General features: G+C 46.8%; 2 protein-coding genes and 1 pseudogene across 10 annotated transcripts; 2 read left to right on the top strand and 1 right to left on the bottom strand.

Moving 5' to 3' along the window:
• Position 1: 1 nt before the first annotated feature.
• On the top strand, positions 2–18519 carry DRC2 (dynein regulatory complex subunit 2). 2 transcript variants are annotated; one of them, XM_002752419.6, is made up of 8 exons: positions 2–336; positions 810–977; positions 13196–13365; positions 14169–14307; positions 15458–15655; positions 15863–16081; positions 17471–17620; positions 17703–18519. In XM_002752419.6, exons 1-8 carry the CDS (start codon positions 205–207, stop codon positions 17976–17978), a joined length of 1452 nt encoding a protein of 483 aa, XP_002752465.1. In that variant the 5' UTR covers positions 2–204; the 3' UTR covers positions 17979–18519. The 2 variants fall into 2 exon arrangements, with proteins under 2 accessions (XP_002752465.1, XP_017831514.1); XM_017976025.4 differs by lacking the exon at positions 17471–17620.
• Positions 8776–10689, top strand: LOC144577629 (actin, cytoplasmic 1 pseudogene; annotated as a pseudogene). Its single transcript, XR_013521912.1, has one exon. The product of XR_013521912.1 is annotated as an actin, cytoplasmic 1 pseudogene (transcript).
• On the bottom strand, positions 18507–22982 carry FKBP11 (FKBP prolyl isomerase 11). 7 transcript variants are annotated; one of them, XM_009003708.4, is made up of 7 exons: positions 22762–22982; positions 22511–22576; positions 22014–22101; positions 21682–21715; positions 21482–21557; positions 21248–21318; positions 18507–19000 (listed from the first exon to the last, which is right to left on the bottom strand). In XM_009003708.4, exons 1-7 carry the CDS (start codon positions 22888–22890, stop codon positions 18949–18951), a joined length of 516 nt encoding a protein of 171 aa, XP_009001956.2. In that variant the 5' UTR covers positions 22891–22982; the 3' UTR covers positions 18507–18948. The 7 variants fall into 7 exon arrangements, with proteins under 7 accessions (XP_009001956.2, XP_009001954.2, XP_009001957.2 ...); XM_009003706.5 differs by having other exon boundaries at positions 18507–18807; XM_009003709.5 differs by having other exon boundaries at positions 18507–18746.
• Positions 22983–23019: the final 37 nt, after the last annotated feature.

Genomic DNA, 23019 nt, shown 5'->3' with positions numbered 1-23019 from the left:
TAGACGCCTCTTTCCGCTGGAGCGCGCAGCCTCATAGATAGCCGGGCCCTCTTGTTCGAGGGCTGAAGTGTCTGGTTCCACAACCTCCCACAACCAGGGGCAGTTCTGGAAAGCCCCTTTCTAGGGACATTTTTCTTCTACGCTCTGTAACGCAGGCCGAGGCAGGCCGAGGCTTCTTTCCCGGATCCAATCACCTGCCCCGCTATGCCTAAGAAAGAAAAGAAGGCCAAGACGCCCCTGTCCGAGGAGGAGCAGCTGCTTCTGTTTCAGCAGAAGTTGCTGGCAGAAGAGGAGATGGCCAAAAAGAAGGAGAGGCTCCTCAGCCAGTTCTTGAAGGTGATCGCCTTTTGCATTATGTCCTGCCCAACCCCATCCTCCCCTTGCGCTGACCCTGTCACTGAGGAAACCTCATTTCATCCCGACCTCCCCTCCGGAAATCCTGAGACCCAGATATACATAGATTTCAGGCAACATTGTTTGGGAGGCGGGAGTGTTCTCTGCAAAGCATGGAGGGGGTGCGTAGTTTACAGCTTGGCAGCCTCTATTGAATCCCAGAACTAGGATAGTAGGTCCTGTCAGCTGTCCCAGCTGTCTGGAAGGCTGATACTCTCCTTGGAGATAGGGCATTACAAACAACATTCTACTATGATGCTCCCACCCTGAAGGAAATTTACCCTTGCCCTCCCTAAATTCCATCAAGCCGTTCCCATGGAAAAAGGGTAAGGTGTCATCTGACAAATTAAGAGTGATCTTGTTTGTTGTATTGAAAGGCCCTGACTTCCTGGAGGTATATTTATTCCTTTACACAGGACAAGCTAGCCAAGGAGGAACACAACAGTGCTCTGAACCTTAATAAGATTAACACACAGTGGAGAACCGTCCTTCGGGAAGTCAAGACCAGAGAGCTTCTTAAGGACATTGAGATCCTCAGCCAAACATTTGAACGAGTGGTGGACTGTAAGGACAATGTCATCAAGGTAGGCACTGTTTCCAAGGAAACCTCGAGTATGGCTTCCTGACCTCTTTTCTTAATGGAATGAGTCTAGTGAATTAAGTAATCCATCTTAAACCCCTCACAAGACACAGGCTGTGAGAAAGCCAGGCTATTGGTAATAACACAGAAATAAAACATAGAATATTAGGCTTTCTTTCATCCCTCTCCCTCCCTTAGAGGAGCCACTCTCCTTGGTCATCTACTGCCTGAAATCAGTACTATCCAATAGTAGAGTTGTAAGTCACAGTAGACATTACCCAGTGACTTGAAATGAGTCCCACACCTTCATTTCAATGTCAGAAGGCTCAGTTCCAGAGGGGAACTGTCTTGCCCAAGGTCACACAGCTAGCCAGTGAGAGATCCAGGACTCCAGCATGTGTTTCTTGACCTCCACTCTAGTGCTCCATTCAACCAAATCGTTTGGCCTCTTGATTAAACTTCAGTGGCCCTGGATAATATTGAGAAGATCTCCATGGGCAAGAGCAGTTCTGGATTTCTAAGCAGTTCAATCAGCCATCCTTTTGCTCTTGGGCAGTTCTTGAGTTCTTGATTCAATCCTATCTTTTCTTCTAAGGGATTTTCTGTACTCTATCTTTCATCTTTTAACATTCTGCTTCCATTTGCTGCCTTCTCTTTAGTATTTTCCATTTCATTTCATTTCATTTATTTATTTATTTTGAGATGCAGTCTCACTCGGTCGCCAGGCTGGAGTGCAGTGGCACGATCTTAGCTCACTGCAACCTCTGCATCCCAGGTTCAAGTGATTCTCCTGCCCCCGCCTCTCGAGTAGCTGGGACTACAGGTGTGCACCACCACACCCAGCTAATTTCTGTATTTTTAGTAGAGACAGAGTTTCACTGTGCTAGCCAGGATGGTCTCCATCTCCTGACCTTGTGATCCACCTGCCTCAGCTTCCCCAAGTGCTGGGATTACAGGTGTAAGCTACTGGGCCTAACCAGAGTATTTTCCATTTTAAACAAAACAAAGCCCACAGTAACAGCAAAATGTACATTGCCGATGTAGTATTCCCCCTGTAGAAAACATATATTTCTCTTTCACAGCCTAAACCCTAGGAGAAAAAGTTCAGCAGACCCTTGGCAGCTTCAAGAAATATATATTAAGAGTCCTAGGCCAGGCGCGGTGGCTAAAGCCTGTAATCCCAGCACTTTGGGAGGCCGAGGCGGGTGGATCAAGACCATCCTGGTCAACATGGTGAATCCCCATCTCTACTAAAAAAAATACAAAAAATTAGCTGGGCATGGCGGCGCGTGCCTGTAATCCCAGCTACTCAGGAAGCTGAGGCAGGAGAATTGCCCGAACCCAGGAGGTGGAGGTTGCAGTGAGCCGAGATCGCGCCATTGCACTCCAGCCTGGGTAACGAGTGAAACTCCATCTCAAAAAAAAGAGTCCTAAGGCCAGATGCGGTGGCACATGCCTGTAATACCATCACTTTAGGAGGCCGAAGCAGGCAGATCACGAGGTCAAGAGATTGAGATCATCCTGGCCAACAAGATGAAACCCCATCTCTACTAAAAATACAAAAATTAGTCAGGCATGGTGGCACATGCCTGTAGTCCCAGCTACTCGGGAGGCTGAGGCAGGAAAATCACTTGAACCCAGGAGGCGGAGGTTGCAGTGAGCTGACATCGCACCACTGCACTCCAGCATGGGTGACAGAGCAAGACTCTATCTCAAAAAAAACAAAAAGTCCTCAAATTTGCAATAACCGTCATTCATTAGAAGTCCAAACGCCATCAGTTATACCTTAATGGATTTTTTTTTTTTTTTTGAGGTGGAGTTTCTTTTCTTTTCTTTTTGAAATGGAGTTTTGATCTTGTTGCCCAAGCTGGAGTGCAATGGCGTGATCTCGGCTCACCGCAACCTCCACCTCCCGGTTTCAAGCAGTTCTCCTGCCTCAGCCTCCCAAGTAGCTGAGATTACAGGCATGCGCCACCATGCTGAGCTGATTTTGTATTTTTAGTTGAGATTGGGTTTCTTCATGTTGGTCAGACTGGTCTTGAACTCCCGACCCCAGGTGATCTGCCCACCTTGGCCTCCCAAAGTGCTGGGATTACAGGCATGAGCTACCACACCCAGCCACTGAGAAGGAGTTTTACTCATGTCACCCAGGCTGGCATGCAGTGGCGCAATCTCGGCTTACTCCTACCTCTGCCTCCCAGGTTCAGGTGATTCTCCTGCCTCAGCCTCCCGAGTAGCTGGGATTACAGATGTGCTCCACCAAGCCCAGCCAATTTTTGTTAAAATTAAATAGAAATAGAATTCTTTTTTAAATTCTGTGGTATAACACAATCAGTTCAGGTTTTTTTCCTGAATAAACGATCCCTTGGTCTTTCCTGTGGCATGCTCCTAAAACAACCCTCTATGTCTAATCAGTCACCTAAGGGATTGAGTGGCAAGTCTTTCACATTTGCTGCTTATAATTCCTAAATCGTCCATATTAAGTATTTTCATTTCTGGGTAAGGAAAAAAGCATTTTTGGTCCTTTTTTCTTTTCCCTCAAGGCTGAAAATCAAGCATTTTTGGTCCATTAATTCACCCACTTGCTTCTGGAGGACATTAACCAATTCTGCTATTACAATGATGTGAGTGTCATCAATGTCTTGAATGATGAACTTCTTCCCCAGGGCATTGGACTCATCTAAATACAGAAGAAACTGCTTCATGGCAGGATCACATTCTATAAGCACTCCTTTCAAGACGTTGACCGTCTTTTCTCAGTCAGAAGGTTCAGATGACCTCAAGAATGCTCAGCTCAAAGATGCAGAAGCGCCTTGGCATTGCTGACCTAATTTTTGTATTTTTAGTAGAGACAGCGTTTCACCATGTTGGCCAGGCTGGTCTGGAATTCCTGACCTCAGGTGATCCACCTGCCTCAGCCTCCCAAAGTGGGGATTACAGGTGTGAGCCACCATGCCTGGCCTATGCCTTACAGATTTTTAAGAGGCTTTTTCAGACACCTACTGGAAGTTATCAAACACTTGATGAGAACAGCAGTGTTCATTGCCTAGTGCTCCATTATTAAACCCTAAGGTTGTGGGAGTTATGTATATCGTACTGGTCAAGGTCATCACCAAGGTATGATTATTGACACAAAAAATTTGCAACCTCCAGCATGAATGGGTTAAGGGAAGCTGAGTAGTTGACCAGGTTCACCCATGAGACAATTAACTTTTTCCTACACGCAGCCATGCAGCTTATGATAACAGTCCTTGCTTAGGTAAATCACACACTGTTAATATTAACCACCTTCAGGGTCATTTCTGAATAAGACTGCACATATTAAATGTGCAAATGTTAGTGATCCTCACTCACTATCTCTACTTGTTTGCTTCCCTTTTATCCTGTATCCCGCAGCTTCTGATTTCTACCCCCTCTAGGAAACTGCTCAGGTAAAGGCCGCCAGTTCAGAATTGTGGCTACTTTTCATCATTTAGTCTTTATGTAACCTGACCTCTCTATGACACTGACATTCTTGGTCATGCCCTGGATCTTGAAGCTCTCCTTTGGCTTGCATGACACCATTCTGTCATTTTTCCTACTTCTGGGACATAAACCATTCACTCCAGTGAGTTTATCTTTTTCTTTTTTCTTTTTTAAGACGGGGTTTCACCATGATGGGCAGGCTGGTCTTGAACTCCTGACTTCAGGTGATCCACCCACCTTGGCCTCCCAAAGTGCTAGGATTACAGGCGTAAGCCACGGTGCCTGGCCCCAGTGAGTTTATCTTGCTCTCTCCATCCTCTGCACTTTGGCATTCCCCAGATTTCTGAGTCTGGCCATCTCACCCTTTAACCAGTGTTCAAGGGCCAGACAATCTTACTTATTACCCTGGCTTTATTTTATCGTATTGTATTGTATTTTGAGACAGAGTCTCTCTTTGTTGTCCATGTTGAAGTGCAGTAGCACAATCATAGCTCACTACACTCAAGCTCCTTGGCTCAAGTGATCCTCCCACCTGAGTAGTTGGGACTATAGGCTCTCACTACTACTGGCTAAATTTTAAAATTATTTTTAAATTTTTAGTAGAGACAAGGTCTCACTGTGTTGGCCAGGCTGATCCTCCCACCTCACACCCTCTGGAGTAGCTAGGACCACAGGTGCACACCACCTCACCTAACAAATTTTTTTGTAGAGATGCAGTTTCGCGATGTTGCCCATGCTGGTCTTGAAATCCTGGCCTCAAGCAGTCCTCCCACTTTGGCCTCCCAAAGTGCTAGGATTACAGGCATGAGCCACTAGGCCCAGTCCATCCTAGATTTTGCATGTATCCCTGACCTCTCTTACTAAGAGTTGTACAAGTCATCTACTTTAAAGTAGTTTTCAAAGCTATACCCTGCTGCCCTCTTCCACTGTCCTGCTGTAGTTGAGACCTGGGCATCATCTCTAACCTAAACTATTAATAGTAGTTTTCTGTTTTCCACCTTTCACACTAAACCTGCCTCTAGATTCTCTACAAAACTACTAGGATTATCTTTCTTTCTTTCTTTTTTTTGAGTCAGAGTCTCACTCTGTCACCCAGGTGGGGAATGCAGTGGCACAATCTTGGCTTACTGCAACCTCTACCTCCTGGGTTCAAATGATTCTCCTGCCTCAGCCTCCTGAATAGCTGGGATTACAGGAGTCTGCCACTGAGTCTGGCTGATTTCTGCATTTTTAGTAGAGATGGGGTCTTGCCACATTAGCCAGGCTGGTCTCAAACTCCTGGTTTCAGGTGATCTGCCCACCTTGGCCTCCCAGTGCTGGGATTATAGGCGTGAGTATCAGGATTATCTTTCTAAAGCAGAAATCTAATCGTGTTACTCAACTGCTTAAATACTTATTGGTTCCTCTATCTACAGGAAAAAATCCGAACTCCATAGTAAGAACATCAAAGCCTTCAAGATCTGGTTCCTACCTGTACTTTTCATATAGCCAGCCTTGTTTCTTATGTGTGCCTTTGTACATCCTATTATCCGTATCTGGAATTCTCATCTCCATTTCTTCTCCAGTTGTCCTGGCAAACTTTCTTTTTTATTATTTTTATTTATTTTTTTGAGATGGAGTCTCATTCTGTCTCCCAGGCTGGAGTGCAGTGGTGCAATCTTGGCTCGCTGTGACCTATGCCTCTTGGGTTCAAGAGATTCCCCTGCCTCAGCCTCCTGAGTAGCTGGGATTACAGGCATGCACCAATATGCATGGCTAATTTTTGTACTTTTAGTAGAGATGGGGTTTCACCATGTTGGCCAGGCTGGTCTTGAACTCCTGACCTCAAGTAATTTGCCCACCTCAGCGTCCCAAAAGTGCTGGTTTACAGCCGTGAGCCACTGCACCCAGTCCGTTTTTTTGTTTGTTTTTTGAGACAGTCTCATTCTGTTGCCCAGGCTGGAGTGCAGTGGTGTGATCTCCGTTCTCTGCATCCTCCACCTCCCAGGTTCAAGTGATCCTCCTGCCTCAGCCTCCTGAATAGCTGCAACTAGAGGCATGCCACCATGACAGTTAATTTTTGTATTTTAGTAGAGATGGCGTTTCGCCATGTTGGCCAGGTTGGTCTCTAACTCCTGATCTCAGGTGATCTGCCTGCCTCAGCCTCCCAGTGTTGGGATTACAGGAATGAACCACATGCCCAACCATCCGGGCAAACTTTCATTCCCCCTTTCAAGAGTTGATACAGATGACATCTCTTTGGTGAAGCCCTTCCCAGTGTTTAGTCAGATGCAGGCACTCAATCCTTTATATCTCATTGTTACTCAATAAATCATCAAGTTTATAGCAATTTCCATGTTATGTGGTAGTTTTCTATTTATGTAACTCTTCCTACTAGACTGTAAGCTCCTTTGGGAGCAGTGGGCATATCTTTTCGTCTCTGAGTCCTCAACAGTCAGCACAGGACTGGTACATAGCAGGGGTTAGGTAAACATTTGTTGGCCAGGTACAGTGGCTGAAGCCTATAATCCTAGCACTTTGGGGGGCTGAGGAAGGTGGATCACCAGGTCAGGAGTTTTAGATCAGCTTGGCCAATATGGTGAAATCCCATCTCTACTAAAAATACAAAAATTAGCCTGATGTGGTGGCATGCACTACTCAGGAGACTGAGGCAGAAGAATCGTTTGAACCCGGGAGGCAGAGGTTGCAGTGAGCCAAGATCACCCCACAGCCTGGGCAACAGAGTGAGACTCCGTCTCAAAAAATTATAATAATTTGTTCAGTGAGTGAACGGTCTTCCATGATCAGAACTGATTTCTTTTTTTTTTTTTTCTTTGAGACGGAGTTTCGCTCTTGTCACCCAGGCTGGAGTGCAATGGTGCAATCTCAGCTCACCGCAGCCTCCGCCTCCTGGGTTCAGGCAATTCTCCTGCCTCAGCCTCCTGAGTAGCTGGGATTACAGGCATGCACCACCAAGCCCAGCTAATTTTTTGTACTTTTAATAGAGACGGGGTTTCACCACGTTGACCAGGATGGTCTTGATCTCTTGACCTTGTGATCCACCCGCCTCGGCCTCCCAAAGTGCTGGGATTCAGGCGTGAGCCACCGTGCCCGGCATCAGAACCTATTTCATAGGATCCTTTTTTCATTGTAAACATACAAGGTAAAAGCTATCTCTGTGTAGAGGTCATGGCAGTTTACAGTGAGCAGACTTAAGGTGCCTGGATCAGGTGGGCAATTCTGTAAATGCTTTTCTGTTTAATCTTTTTTTAAGATGGGGTTTCACCATGTTGGTTGGGCTGGTCTTGAACTCCTGAGCTCAGGTGATCCGCCCGCCTTGGCCTCCAAAATGCCTGAATTACAGGCATGAGCCAACACGCCTGGCCTCTGTTTAATCTTGTTTCACTTTTTTGAAGGTAATACATTCACGTTATTCAAAATTCAAAAGCAATAAAGGTTATATAGAGAAAAGTTCCTTCCCACCAGTGCCTTCCAGGTACCCAGTGTTCCTTCCAATAATGCTAGTTTCATAAGGAAATCTTTTTTCTTTTTTACATAAATGATTGTATTATATACTATTCTGCCCCCTCGCTTTTCTCACTTAATAATATATCTTGGAGGCTGAGCACGGTGGCTCATCCCTGAAATCCCAGCACTTTGAGAGGCCAAGGCAAGCAGATCACTTGAGCCTAGGAGCTAGAGACTGGCCTGGGCAACATGGTAAAACCCTGTCTCTACTAAGAATCCAAAAATTAGACAGGTGTGGTGGCAAGTGCCTATCGTCCCAGCTACTGGGAAGGCTGAGGTAGGAGGATCACCTGAGCGTGGGAGGCAGAGGTTGCAGTGAGCTGAGATCATGCTCATATATACATATATGAGATTGTTCCATATTTTCCCATAAAGAGCTTCTTATTTTACAACTGCATAGTAATCTGTATTGTAGTTTAACACATTACTTTGTCCTCTGTATTTCCTGTATTTTGGTAATTGGATTTAGATTCTTAGAGATACTGTATTCTATCAAGAGGCACATATTGTCTAGCTCTCTTTTTGTGATGTTAGCAGCTGTTGATCCATTAAATCATTGGGAGATACAAAAATACTTATTTTTAAAATATTTACATTTTATTTTAGAAGTAGAGATGTGACCAGGCACAGTGGTTCATGCTTGTAATCCCAACACTTTGGGAGGCTGAGGCTGGCAGACCGTTTGAGCCCAGAAGGTTGAGACCAGCCAGGGCAACATGGTGAAACCCCTACAAAAAAACTTGAACATTAGCGGGGCGTGGTGGTGTGTGCCTGTAGTCCCAACTATTTGGGAGGCTGAGGTGGAAGATCAATTGAACCTGGGAGGTTGAGGCTGCAGTGAGCTGCGATGGTGCCATTTGACCTCAGCCTGGGTGACAGAGCAAGACCTTGACTCAAAAGACAAAAAAGCCCATCCCCTACCTTCCTCTCCCCTCACCTTAAAAAAAAAAAAAAAAAAAAGACAGACTGCCAAGACTGCATCTGCCCCACGAGCACAGAACCTCACCCTTTTGGTTCCGTTGCCCATCCACACCCGCCGCCAGCTCACCATGAATGATGGTAACACTGCACTTGTTGTCGACAATGGCTCTGGCATGTGCAAGGCCAGCTTTGCGGGTGACGATGCTCTCGGGCCGTCTTCCCCTCCATCGTGGGGCACCCCAGGCACCAGGGCGTGATGGTGGGCATGGGTCAGAAGGACTCCTACGTGGGTGATGAGGCCCAGAGCAAGAGAGGCATCCTGACCCTCAAGTACCCCATCGAGCACAGCATTGTCACCAACTGGGATGACATGGAGAAGATCTGGCACCACACTTTCTACAAGCTGCGTGTGGCTCCTGAGGAGCACCCCGTGCTGCTCACTGAGGCCCCCCTGAACCCCAAGGCCAACCGTGAGAAGATGACCCAGATTATGTTTGAGACCTTCAACACCCCAGCCATGTATGTGGCCACCCAGGCCGTGCTTTCCTTGTACACCTCTGGCTGTACCACTGGCATCGTGATGGACTCCGGTGATGGGGTCACCCATACTCTGCCCATCTATCACACCATCCTGCATCTGGACCTGGCTGGCCAGGACCTGACTGACTACCTCATGAAGATCCTCACTGAGCGCGGCTACAGCTTCACCATCACGGCTGAGTGGGAAATCGTGCGTGACATCAAGGAGAAGCTGTGCTATGTAGCCCTGGACTTGGAGCAGGAGATGGCCACGAAAGCCTCCAGCTCCTCCCTGGAGAAGAGCTATGAGCTGCCCAATGATCAGGTCATCACCATCGGCAATGAGCGGTTCCGCTGCCCTGAGGTGCTCTTCCAGCCTTCTTTCCTGGGCATGGAATCTTGTGGCATCCATGAAACTACCTTTAACTCCATCATGAAATATGATGTGGACATCTGCAAAGACCTGTATGCCAATACAGTGCTGTCCGGCGGTACTACCGTGTATCCTAGCATCGCTGACAGGATGCAGGAGATCACCGCCCTGGCACCCAGCACGATGAGGATCAAGATCATTGCTCCTCCCGAGCGCAGGTACTCCGTGTGGATCAGTGGCTCCATCCTGGCCTTGCCGTCCACCTTCCAGCAGATGTGGATCAGCAAGCAGGAGTACGACGAGTCCGGCCCCTCCATTGTCCACCGCAAATGCTTCTAGGCGGAGTGTGACTTAGATGTGTTACACCCTTTCTTGACAAAACCTAACTTGCGCAGAAGACAAGATAAGATTGGCATGGCTTTATTTGTTTCATTTTGTTTTGTTTTTTTGGCTTGACTCAGGATTTAAAAACTGGAACGGTGAAGGTGACAGCAGTTGGTTAGAGCGAGCATTCCCCAAAGTTCTACAATGTGGCCGAGGACCTGATTGTGTACATTGTTTTTTTTTAAGTCATTCCAAATATCGTGAGATGCATTGTTACAGGAAGTCCCTTGCCCTCCCAGAAGCCACCCCATTTCTCTCTAAGGAGAATGGCCCAGTCCTCTCCCGAGTCCACACAGGGGAGGTAACAGCATTGCTTTTGTTGTAAACTATATAATGAAAATTTTTTAAATTTTGCCTTAATACTTTTTAAATTTTATTTTATTTTGAAAGATTTTAGCCTCTGTGGCTACCCTTTTTTGTCCCTCAACCTGAGATGGATGAAGGCTTTTGGTCTCCCTGGGAGTGGGTGGAGTGCCAGGGCTTATTTGTTCACTGACTTGAGTCCAGCTGAATAAAGTGCACACCTTAAAAAAAAAGACAAAAAGAAAACCAGAAATGGAGTCTGGATGCATGATCCAGTAAGGAAAAAAAAAGAAAGAAAAGGAAATAGAGATGGGGGCCTTACTCTGTTGCCCAGGTTAGTCTCAAACTCTTAGCCTCAAACCCTGGCTTCAAATGATCCTCCTGCCTCGGCCTCCCAAAGATCTGGAATTACAGGTGTGAGCCACTGTACCATGCCTAATTTTCTAATAGTATCACTCATTTTTTGTTCATTAGCTTATTTCTGAAAAGAGATACGTCCTCTCATTTTCTATTCAATTACTCAGACCTATAGTTTATATAGGAAAGGCAAGATAAAAGCTTGATTCGTTCTCTTTCTTGATTATTTACCAGTTTTTAAAAACTGGTTGTCTGGTATCCTCCAGTGATAACTGATTTAAAAAAAATGTTTGGGCTGGGTGTGGTGGCTCACACCTGTAATCCCAACACTTTGGGAGGCCGAGGCAGGTGGATCATGAGGTCAGGAGTTCGGGACCAGCCTGACCAATATGGTGAAACCCCATCTCTACTAAAAAATACAAAAATTAGCCAGATGTAGTGGTGCACACCTGTAATCTACTCTGGGAGGCTGAAGCAGGAGAATCTCCTGAACCCAGAAAGCAGAGGTTGCAGTGAGCTGAGATATCGCCACTGCACTCCACCTGGGAGACAGAACAAGACTCCACCTCAAAAAAAAAAAAAAAAAATTTATGTGCATTCGGCTTCTCACAGCATGACTGTTAGGATCCTGGAGGGACCAAACTAAGAATAAGCATTCTAAGGGGCAGGAAGCAGAAACTGGCAGGCCAGCCAAAGGTTATGCCTGGTACTGGTATAGTGTCACTTCCACCGTATTCTATTAACCCATGTATTAATAGGGTCTGCCCAAATTCAAGGAGCTGGAAGAAGAGACACCATTTTTTGATAGGGGAGTGGCAAGGTCACATAGCAGCGAATTGTAGGATACAAGATGTTGCTGTGCTTTTCCTTTGGAAAATCTGCCTCAGTGAGTCACTTCATATTGGTTCCTGGGTCCTTCTGGCATGACCCTTTGTTTATTTTTGAGACAGTCTTACTCTGTTGCCCAGGCTGGAGAGCAGTGGCATGATCTCAGCTCACCATAACACCTAGCTAATTTTTGTGTTTTTAGTAGAAACGGGGTTTCACTATGTTGGCCAGGCTGGTCTTGAACTCCTGACCTCATGATCTGCCCACCTTAGCCTCCCAAAATGCTGGGATTACAGATGTGAGCCAATGTGCCCAGCCCCCTTTTGGTCTGTGATAGTTTCTTTGCTATCTTGTATAAGAAACCCCAGGTTTAGCCTGGTGTGGTGGCTCAGGCCTGTAATCCCAGCACTTTGGGAGGCTGAGGCAAGCAGATCATGAGGTCAATAGATTGAGACTGTCCTGACCAACATGACGAAACCCCGTCTCTACTAAAAATACAAAAATTAGCTGGGCATGGTGGTGCACACCTGGAGTCCCAGCTACTCGGGAGGCTGAGGCAGGAGACTCGCTTGAACCCAGGAGGTGGAGGTTGCAGTGAGCTGGGATCGCACCATTGCACTCCAGGCCAGTGACAGAGTGAGACAACATCTCAAAAAAAAAAAAAAAAAAGATGCCCAGGTTCAACTTATATTCTGTCTCAGACCCATTTCTCCAAGAATCCCTGATTCCTTTCAGTCTTTCAGTGGTAGCTCCATCACTGTAAATGTTAGTTGTCCACAGGACACTGGCTGGCTTCAGGGGGCTCCTTGCTGTCACTTTTTTTGTTGTTGAGACGCTCACTCTGTCACACAGGCTGGAGTGCAGTGGCACGATCCCAGCTCACTGCAACCTCCACCTCCTGGGTTCAAATGATTCTCCTGCCTCAGCCTCCTGAGTAGCTAGATTTTAGGCACGCACCACCACACCTAATTTTTGTATTTTTAGTAGAGATGGGGTTTTACCATGTTGGTCAGGCTGGTCTTGAACTCCTGACCTTGTGATCTGCCTGCCTTGGCCTCCCAAAGTGCTGGGCTTACAGGCATGAGCCACCATGCCCAGTCCCCTCCCACTTTTTTTTTTTTGAGACAGGGTCTTGTTCTATCACCCAGGCTGGAGTGCAGTGGTATGATCACAGCTCACTGCAACCTTGAACTCCTGGGCTCAAGCAATCCTCCTGCCCAGGTCTTGTGAGTAGCTGGTACTACAGCCTGGCTAATTTTTATGGTTTTTGTTGTTGTTGTTGTAGAGATGGTGATCTCACTATCTTGCCCAGGCTAGTCTTGACCTCCCAGTCTCAAGTGATCCTCCACCTTTGCTTCCCAAAGTATTGGGATTACAGACATGAGCCACCTTGCCCAGTCCTTGCCATCACTCTTGCTTTACACAAGAGTGAGGAGGACAGACAGCACTCCTAAAGCCAAAGAATTGGCATTAGGAACTAAGGAAAAACTGCCAGCTAATACATTTTTATTTTCTCACACAGATGCCATTCAGCTGGAATGATAACTCTCTCTTTCTGACCTTAGTCTTTAGCTAAAGACCTGTCTGAAGCCGAGGAGCAGTACACCCGTGCCCTGTGCAGCCACTTGCACAATGTTGACCAACTCTTGGCCCTGCAGAGGCGCCGGCTCAGTCTCCTGGAGGAAAGTTACAACATGGAGCTAGAGGCCCTAACCAAGGAGTTTGAGACAGAAAGGTATGGGGGCCTAAGAGAAGATGGGGAATTGAATCCAGGGGAGGGTCCAGTCTATGTCAAGGAGGTGCCTGTAAGCAAGTGACTAGTATCTTGGAGCATCCCATGTTGATTATCACAGGACCCCCAGCAGAGAATATCTTGGTTCCTTTTAAACAAACCTTTACCCACCTCAGGCCCCTGTTTGTGTGCCTTCACCACCCACTTTCTTCTTTTTTTTTTTTTCTTTCACTATTTTTTTCTTTATTGTTTTATTTTTTTGGTTTGTTTGTTTTTTCGAGATGGAGTCGCTCTGTAGTCTAGGCTGGAGTGCAGTGGTGCGATCTCAGCTCACTGCAACCTCTGCCTCCCGGGTTCAAGTGATTCTCCTGCCTCAGCCTCCCCAGTAGCTGGGACTATAAGTGCATACCACCATGCTTGGCTAATTTATTGCTTTACTTTTTTTTAATAACTGTTTTTTTCTTCTTTTTAAATGTAACTCCTCAAATTCCTTTTACCAACTACCCACTTTCAACTATCAAAATCCTATCCATTTGACAGGGAACAGGGATGGGAAGGAAACTTCTCAATGTAATCTTTTGGACTTTTTTTGTATCACATGAATGTATTACCCATTCAGAAATCAAAATAAAATAGCCTTATTCTTTCTAGCCCTGAAAAGAATAGAGCCTTCCCTCTCTCTGTTCTCCATCAGTACCTAAGAGTTTGTACCATTCACATGGATTTATTACATACTGCTTTGAATTGTCATTATTGGTCCATATCCTGTATCCCTTAGAGCAGGAACAGTGTCTTGTCTCTTATAGGAAGACGATTATTGACCAACATGAGAAAGAGATTCGCTACCTACAAGATATCTTCATGGCCATGGAGCAGAACTATTTGGATTCTGAGTATGAAAGCAAGCTGGAGTTCCAGAGCATGTGGAATGATCTCAAAAACATGGTACAGAGGGAGAGCAGATGGGCAAGAAAGGGAAGGTGGTGATAGAAAAATGCTCAAGGAGGCTGGGCACAGTGGCCTCACACCTGTAATCCCAGCACCTTGGGAGGCTGAGGCAGGAGGATCACTTGAGACTGGGAGTTCAAGACCAGGCTGGGCAACATAGGGAGACCCCATTTATACCAAAAGACAAAAAAGAAAATAGCCAGGCATGGTAGTGTGTACCTGTGGTCCCAGCTACTTGGGAGACTGAGGTAGGAGGACTGCTTGAGCTCAGAAGATTGAGGCTGCAGTGAACTGTGATAGCAACACTGCTCTCCAGCCTCAGTGACAGAGCAAGACCCTGTCTCAAAAAAAAAAAAAAAAAAAAACAGGAACAATAAATGCTCAAGGCTACTAGAGGTAGAAGAGGCACCTTTAGCCAACACAGTAAAACATCTATTCCCACTGTAGGTATCCCTACTACTTTTTGTAAGTTTGTGAAAATTGGTTAGGAGGGAAGACCATTCTAAAATGTCAAGGGAATGCATTTTAGAGCTAAAAAGCACCAAGGAGATCATCTGGCTTCACCCCTGTGATTTGCCGATGAAGAAAGTAAGGTCAAGATAAGTAAAATGACCTGCCAAAGTCATGCTGCTGGTTTGTGGTAGAACCAGAAGGAGAATCTAGGTTTCCTGCCCCTTGACCCAAAGTCCTTTCCACTGTCCTGGAGGTCCACTAGCCAGACCTAGGTTTAGGTATTGGGGGTTTTTGTTTTTACTTACCCCACAGTGTTTTATAAAAGTTTTTGAATAAGCATCCTACACTTAAAAATTGGAGATTTCAAAAAAACATCTAAATTTTCAACTTCCCTTGAAAAATTTAAAGATCTGGCAACACTGGGCCACATTTCCAAATGGCAAGGCTCACGTAGAGCTCAGTGACTGCCCCTCCTCCTCCCAGATGGAGTACTTCCTCTCCAGTTCACCACAGGCTCCACCCAGCCCACAAAACTTATTTATGTCAGCTGCCTGGTCTTTTGTAGGCATTTTCATTGGCGACCTCTGTACTAAACTATGCTACAAACAGTTCAAGAGGGTGAGGTTGCTGGTGGAAGTGAAAGGGCACTAATAGGGTAATTCCAAACATTTGCTATTTTGGGGTCACTTCCTAGAATTTAGAAGAGAAGCACTTTCTAAGACTGCAACTGGAGAACACAGTAGAAGATCTGTGGAGAAAGTTCCAGGATGTACTCAAGAATTACACTGATGTCACAGAGGATCTAAAGGTTGCCTTTGAGACCCTGCAGGTGAAGGATGAGAAGAGCTCCAAAGAGATTGAAGTACAGATGAAAAAAATACAGAAGCTACAGGTTAGTGTAGCCACCTGGAAATACTGCTTGAACTGCTCTGTTAATCCTCTGTTCCTCTTCCCCTTCTTTCCTCTATGCCTCAACACTGATAACTGGTTGGGAAAACATGACATGCTCTGATTTCAGTCCCCAAGCATCCCTTTTACCTGTCTCACTGAAGACCCTCAATTGGTCAAGTGTTTCCTCTAATTTACTTTGTTCCTCTAGGATGCCATAACTATTTCAAAAGGCAAGATCATGATACATAGCCGTGAGAGTGAAAATGAGAACCGGTATATCCGTAATGACAAGGAATTGGTGCTCATACAACTGCGAAAACTTAAGTCCCAAAGGACTCAGGCGCGAGCAGCATCTCAGAAGAACTTAGTCAAACTCACCCTGGAAAGTAATGCTACCCTAAAGGCCCTGAGAAAGATTGTTGATAAGGTAACACGGGAGAGGGCTGTCAGAACAAAGTCAAGGAACCTGGCTCCTGCAAGGTGAAAGGGATTTGGAAAGGATAGAGGAAGCTTCTTCCTGCTTCCTGCCTGAATGGACACGTGGAATACCTTTTTTATTCCATGTTTCCTCACCTCTTAAATTAATTAATGTATATATTTCTAGAAACAGGGTCTCACTATGTTGCCCAGGATGCCAGGACTCCTGGCATCTAGCAGTCCTCTTGCCTTGTCAAAGTGCTGGGATTAGAGGTGTGAGCCACTCTGCTGAGCCCCTTGGTATTTTTTTTTTTTTTTTTTTTTTGGTGAGACAGGTCTCACTCTGTCTCCCAGAATGGAGTGGTGGTGCCATCTTGGCTCACTGCAACCTCTGCCTCCTGAGCTTAAGCATTCCTCCCACCTCACCTCCCTGACTCACGGCTAATTTTGTATTTTTTGTAGAGAGGGGGTTTCACCATGTTGCCCAGGCTAGTATCAAACTCACAGCCTCCCACCCTGGCCTTCCAAAATGCTGGAATTGCAGGCATGAGCCACTGTGTCAGGCTCCCTCTTACATTGTATTTAACTAATTAGTTTTTTTTCGAAAGTGTTTTATTCTTGTTGTGCGGGCTGGAGTGCAATGGTTCGATCTCAGCTCATAGCAACCTCCACCTCCCAGGTTCAAGCGATTCTCCTGCCTCAGCCTCCAGAGTAGCTGGATTACAGGCGCGTGCCACTACACCCAGTTAATTACTATTTTTTTTTTTTTTTGAGACAAAGTCTCACTCTTTTGCCCTGGCTGGAGTGCAGTGGCATGATCTCGGCTAACTGCAACCTCCGCCTCCCGAGTTCAAGTGATTCTCCTGCCTCAGCCTCCTGAGTAGATTGTTTTACAGATGCGCACTATCACTCTCAGCTAATTTTTATTTTTAGTGGAGCCAGGGTTTCACCATGTTGGCTAGGATGGTCTCAAACTCCTGACCTCAGTGATCCACCCATCTCGGCTTCCCAAAGTGCTGGGACTACAGGCATGAGCCACTGTGCTCGGTCTACATTATAAATGGAAATGAATTGGCCAGGCGTGGTGGCTCATGGCTGTAATCTCATCACTTTGGGAGGCCAAGGTGGGAGGACTGCTCAAGCCCAAGAGTGAGACCAGCCTGGGCAACATAGGGAGACCAAAAAAAAAAAAAGAAAGAAAGAAAAATTAATAATGAATGATTAAAAAAAATACTTGGAATAGTGTGTTACGTGGTAACCTCTATTTGCTATATGTATTTATTGCTGTTGTCTCCCACTTGGATGAGTAACTTTCCTGGGTTCAAACAGGGGAACCAATTCCACTAGCTTCCCTCTCTAACCTACTTCTTAATATAAACTCTCTTCCTGCTTCAAATAGGGTGAAAAGATCCTTAAACTTGCTGAAATATGTAGGAAATTTGAAACTGAGGAAGAAAAAGTACTGCCTTTTTATTCATCAGTATTGACTCCTAAGGAGCAGGAGGGGATTGAGGAGAATTTAGAAGAGCTTACTGAGGAGCTCACCAAGGTAAAGGCTGGGGATGGTGGGCATTGGGCAGCATTTGCTAATGGGTCTTGATGTACACTTTCTCCCTATAACTCCACTCCAGTTGATCGTGGATTACATAGGGATGGAGAATTTCTGGAAAAGGTACAACAAAGTGAAACTGGAGCAACTGAGCCTCCAACACAGACGAGCCCAGCTGCTAGATATCAATGGGAAGCTGCAGGGAATGCTGAAGCAGTACTTGGATGGCATCTCAGTGAGTGACGTAGTGCTGAGCCAACTCAACCCACTCTTCATAGTCAACCATCGAAGCAACTTACCCCAGCCCTCATCTACACCTATAGCCCATCCAGGTGATAAACAACATCCAACCACTTAAAATATCACTGAAGCAGCCCACGTGATCTTCCACACCCTGTGATCTAAGGGGGAAAAAAAAAATCTCTTTTCAATTCCTATTTTTTTTTTTTTTTTGAGAGAGAGATGTAGGGACATTGCTATTAAAAATTTCCATGGAGTTTATGAGCTCCTTCTATCTTTGGCATATTGGACAGAGCAGTCCACTCTGAGGACACTAGGAACACTGTGGTCCCAGGGAATAGAGAGAACAGCTAGGCAACTACCAGGAGGCTCACTGCTCAATTAAGCATCGTTCCTCAGAATCAGGGCACCATGGGAGCCAAAACCCATACCTTAAGGACCTAGAGATCCTATGGAAAGACTCAAGACCAGGTCCTTAAAGTCAGGACAGCAAGGGGAGGCCAGGGGAAGAGGTGATCCAGGGCCTACAACCACCACCCCCAGGCCAGGCAAGATGCAACTCAGAATGCCTTTTTCCTCAGCCCTTTACCTCATTCCCACTTTCAAAGGCAGTCTCAGAAAGTATCAGATGAAGAATACAAAGAAGTTTTTTTAAAATGTATTATTTATTATTTCTTTTTGCTCTTGTTTCGTTTCTCTTCCTTGAGCTTCTTTTTGGAGACTTTTGGTCTGTTGGCCTTTCTGTATAGGTGATACCCAATGAGGCCCAGGAGGGCTGGCACCATGGCCATCCCTACTAGAGGCAAAATGCCCTTCACCAGCTTTAGCCAGTAGTTGGCTCGGATCAATGCTATCAGCTCCACGTCATACTGCACCACTGCATCCGCTGGAGAGGCAGAGGGATGGAGAGGGTTAGACTCTCAATGCATTTTGTCCAAGGCTTGAATCTGAATGAAAATAGGGAGGGTAGGCCACAGCAAAGCCAACAACTATCAAGCTGGCAAGATTTAAATGTGGGGTTGAATTTCCTTAGACAAGGGTAGAGAAGGATTATGAGCACAGTCTGGTGATACTCATGTTGACTCCAACTACACATGTGGCTTGGGTCCAGTGACAAGTCTTTGAATGCAGGAAAACTTTCTGTGAATATGAAATATACAGGCTCTTTTCCATTTGTAAGTGGGAGAACTCTCTAACTACTAACTTATCCTATTTCCAAAAAACCACACAGATAGAATCTTTACAGGGCTGTAATTAAATGGATTGAAACTAGACTTAAAAATCAACCAACCAATGAGCACACTATGAGGAAATAGGAGTTTCAACATAAGAGGCGAAGAGGAAGAAGGATGAGGATGCTGCTTAAGAAGTAAAGGGGGCTGGGTGTGGTGGCTCATGCCTGTAATCCCAGCACTTTGGGAGGCTGAGGCAGGTGGATCACAAGGTCAAGAGATCGAGACCATCCTAGCCAACATGCTGAAACACTGTCTCTACCAAAAATACGAAAAAAAATTAGCCAGGCATGGTGGTGCATGCCTGTAGTCCCAGCTAGTCAGGAGGCTGAGGCGGGAGAATTGCTTGAAACTGGAAAACAGAAGTTGCAATGAGCCAGGATCACGCCACTGCACTCCAGCCTGGCAATAGAGTGGGACTCAGTCTCAAAAAAAAAAAAGTAAAGGGGCTGGTGGAACAGAACTGAGTGGGCAAAAGACGTGCAAATAGGCAGCACTGGGGATGGGGAGGTAATAGGGCTTTAGATAAAAGTTTCTCCTTGGTCCCTCTACCCTCCTTCCAGGCCTTCCCCTAAGCTGGAACTAGGTTAAGAATTACGATTTCTATAATCCATCACACACATCAAAAAAAAAAAAAAAGGATTACGATCTCTCTCTCTCTCTTTTTTTTTTTTTTTCTCTTTTTAGAGATAGGGTTTCACTCTGTTGGCCAGGCTGGTCTCAAACTCTTGACGACATAATCCACACACCTCAGCCTCCCAAAATGCTGGTATTACAGGCGTGAGCCACCATGCCCAGCCAAGAATTATGATCTCAATACTCTGTGGAGTACAAAACATTTTAGCTAATAGAACATTTGTTAGAACTGAAAGCAAAAGATAGATATGCATCTTGGGAAATCTGTCCATCTCAACTGTTCAAAAATAAACATCGGCAGTGACCTATGATGGCTTTTACAATTAAGAGGGAGACTTGGCTTTAAAAAAGTTGCTTTTTGTGGCCAGGTGAGGTGGCTCATGCCAGCACTTTGGGAGGCCAAGGCAGAGCGGATCATGAGGTCAGGAGATTAAGACCATCCAGGCTAACATGGTGAAACCCCGACTACTAAAATACAAAAATTAGCTGGGCATGGTCACACGTGCCTGTAATCCCAGCTACTTGAGAGGCTGAGGGACAAGAGAATCGCTTGAACCAGGGAGTCAGAGGTTGCAATGAGCCAAGATGGCACCACTGCACTCCAGCCTGTCGACAGAGCGAGACTCTGTCTCAAAAAAAAATTAAAAAAAAAGAAAAAAGTTGGCCGGGCATGGTGGCTCAGGCCTGTAATCCAAGCACTTTGGAGGCCAAGGCGGGCGGATTACCTGAGGTTGGGAGTTCAAGACCAGCCTGATCAACATGGTGAAACCCTGTCTTAAAAAAAAGAAAAAAGTTGCTTTTTGTTTTGTTTTGAATTACTTGACTGTGATTATTATTATTATTATTTTTTGAGATGGAGTTTCGCTCGTTACCCAGGCTGGAGTGCAATGGTGTGATCTCGGCTCACTGCAACCTCCGCCTCCTGAGTTCAAGCAATTCTCCTGCCCTGAGTAGCTGGGACTACAGGCGGCGCCACCATGCCCAGCTAATTTTTGCATTTTTAGTAGAGACGGGGTTTCACCTTGTTGACAAGGATGGTCTTATCTCTTGACCTCGTGATCCACCCGCCTCGGCCTCCCAAAGTACTGGGATTATAGGCGTGAGCCACCCGACTGTGATTATTTTTACTATCTCTTCCCTGATGGAGGCTGAAAGGAAGGAGGGGGGTTGCTGCACAGGTGACACAGCATAGAGTTGTAGGAAAAGGGCAGGAAAGAAGTCCAGTGTTCTGGGAAACATAGTGGCACAGGCAGCAGACCCATGTGGCCCAAATAGTTCTCTTCCCTAACAAGTTACTGGCTGCTGGAGGCCACACCAGGTGGCCTCATCAGGTTGTCTTTAGACCCCGTTGGTGATATGAGGAGGAAAAGAAGTGGCCCTGCAGATGAAGGCCCCAGCCATTCCTATCAGTCTAAACAAACTTGGTCTGGGCCTTCTCAAGCTTCAAAGTATGTAGCTCCTTAGAGCTCTTAGGGACTGGGTATTTTGATGACCTGAGACAGAGGCCTAGTCAGATTACCTGGGACAGATGGTGGAAATCCCCGTTTTCCATAGGCCAAGTGAGAAGGAATGATTGCCCTTCGCTTCTCTCTGAGGGAAGGAATGTCAGTCACAGCCAGAGGCAGGAAGGGTGGGCCAGTAGCCTCAGTTCAGCTGAAGCTCCTCCAGCAAAACTCCCTGGATCTTCACACCCAGAACACACACTTTTCGACCTGACAGGCTGGCCAGCAAAGGTGTCCATCTCCCCACGTACCTCAGCTCCTCCAACAAAAGCAACAGTGCAAGAGGCACAGAGGCTTTGGATGCCCTTGGGTCCCACTGACCTAGACCTGTCCAGTGGGAAGCAGGGTCCTTTATCCCACATTCTCCTGCTTCTTAAGGAGCAAGGATGGCAGAGAAAGCCTCTACCCATGCAAAGGGGGTACCCAGGCCCACCCTTGCGCAAATACTCACCCCACACACATGTCTAGAAGACTCTGCTCCAGACCTTGAGGAAGAAGACACAACTGAACTGGAAGCTATTCACCTTCCCCAAATCCCATGACATAAAGATCAAAGTCTTCTCCATCCTCAATTGACCTTTCCCCTACTTCTTAAATCCCTAGCTTCCAATGGGGTATGGAACAAGTGGAGTATTTGAAGTGAGGTTTGAACTTCAGGAGGTAAGTGGTAGAGCCCTAGGGTCACACTCATTCCAGGGGGGATTTCCAGGGCAGCTTTGAGGCTGAAGAGGCTAAGAAAGGGCTTGTGTTGAGGAGGTGAAATGGGAGGCACAGGTCACATACCTGGAATCACCTGCTTTTGGCCAAGTTCTATAACCAGAGGGTCTCTGGTCAGGGAGGTGTCAATAATACGTCCATCTACCAAGCTGCCCTGGGGGGAGAGAGTATCAAGAGCATACACCAAGCACCTCCCTCCCAGCAGGCGCGCAACACACACCTGGACCGCTGGGCGGCGGCAGCCCCCTTAGACAGGCAGCCTAGCGTTCCCCTTAACGGCAGCAAGGAACAGGAAGCCCCAGAGGGCTGGCGCTTCTCGGAGATCTCTCCACCCTGCACTTCTCAGTGCCAGGTAGGAACTGGCAAAAAAAAAAAACAAAAAAAAACCAGGGGAAAGAGGGGTACGGAAGAGCAACGCCTCTCCCCTCGCCACGTGCTCGACGACCCCAGAGCCCCGAGTTTCTTCTCCCGAGCCTCTTGCCACGTGTCCAAGCCAAAACTGACGTGTTTCAGCAGGGCGCCGCCCCCTCCCAGGCCTCGCCCCGACCCCCGAGACACCTCACCGTGTAGTGTATGTGAAGCGTGTCTCCAAAAGCAGCTGGCTCCGCACATGGTTCGGGGGGCTCGACCTACGATTGGACTACAGGGGTCACGGATGCTCCTCCAAAGATCCCGTTCTCGCCCCTAGACCCGGCACCACTCCCAACTCAGTTCCCGCACTTCCTCTCTTCCCGGCTCCCAGGTTCGTTGAGACCCCAGTATTACCCAACAAGTCTCGGCCCACCGGGGCTGAGGGCCGGGACTATCTCCTCACCAGGGTCTCCACTTGGAGGGTCCGGACGGGGCTTTCGGTTTCGAACCCAGTCTCAGTCCCGCACACCGCCGCACTGAGCAGCAGCAGCAGCAGCATATGGAGAGGGAGGAGTGACGGGCGCAGGGTCATGACTGGGCTCCGGGCAGGGAGCCGGGGCACCAGGACAGGCTGTTTGGGTGGCGGCGGCTAGGACAGCGTTCCCGCGGCGCCCAGGCCAGACTGGACGGGACAGGGCGGGTCGTGATGCTTGAGCTCCTC

The sequence above is a fragment of the Callithrix jacchus genome, chromosome 9 (assembly GCF_049354715.1).
Source record: "Callithrix jacchus isolate 240 chromosome 9, calJac240_pri, whole genome shotgun sequence".
In the NCBI taxonomy this organism is placed as follows: domain Eukaryota; kingdom Metazoa; phylum Chordata; class Mammalia; order Primates; family Cebidae; genus Callithrix; species Callithrix jacchus.
The sequence above is the reverse complement of the archived record's forward strand: the minus strand, read 5'-3'. Positions and strand labels throughout refer to the sequence as shown.

What these genes read in the sequence shown, in the direction of transcription:
- DRC2 (XM_002752419.6), top strand. Translation starts at nt 205, where the DNA reads ATGCCTAAGAAAGAAAAGAAGGCCAAGACGCCCCTGTCCGAGGAGGAG. An exon ending in TCCTCAGCCAGTTCTTGAAG is followed by an intron (nt 337 to 809) that starts GTGATCGCCTTT and finishes TCCTTTACACAG; the next exon opens with GACAAGCTAGCCAAGGAGGA. An exon ending in GGAATGATCTCAAAAACATG is followed by an intron (nt 14,308 to 15,457) that starts GTACAGAGGGAG and finishes GTCACTTCCTAG; the next exon opens with AATTTAGAAGAGAAGCACTT.
- FKBP11 (XM_078336820.1), bottom strand. Translation starts at nt 22,890, where the DNA reads ATGACCCTGCGCCCGTCACTCCTCCCTCTCCATATGCTGCTGCTGCTG. An exon ending in CCCTCCAAGTGGAGACCCTG is followed by an intron (nt 22,577 to 22,761) that starts GTGAGGAGATAG and finishes GTCCAATCGTAG; the next exon opens with GTCGAGCCCCCCGAACCATG. An exon ending in ATTTCCACCATCTGTCCCAG is followed by an intron (nt 19,001 to 21,247) that starts GTAATCTGACTA and finishes TCATATTCACAG; the next exon opens with AAAGTTTTCCTGCATTCAAA.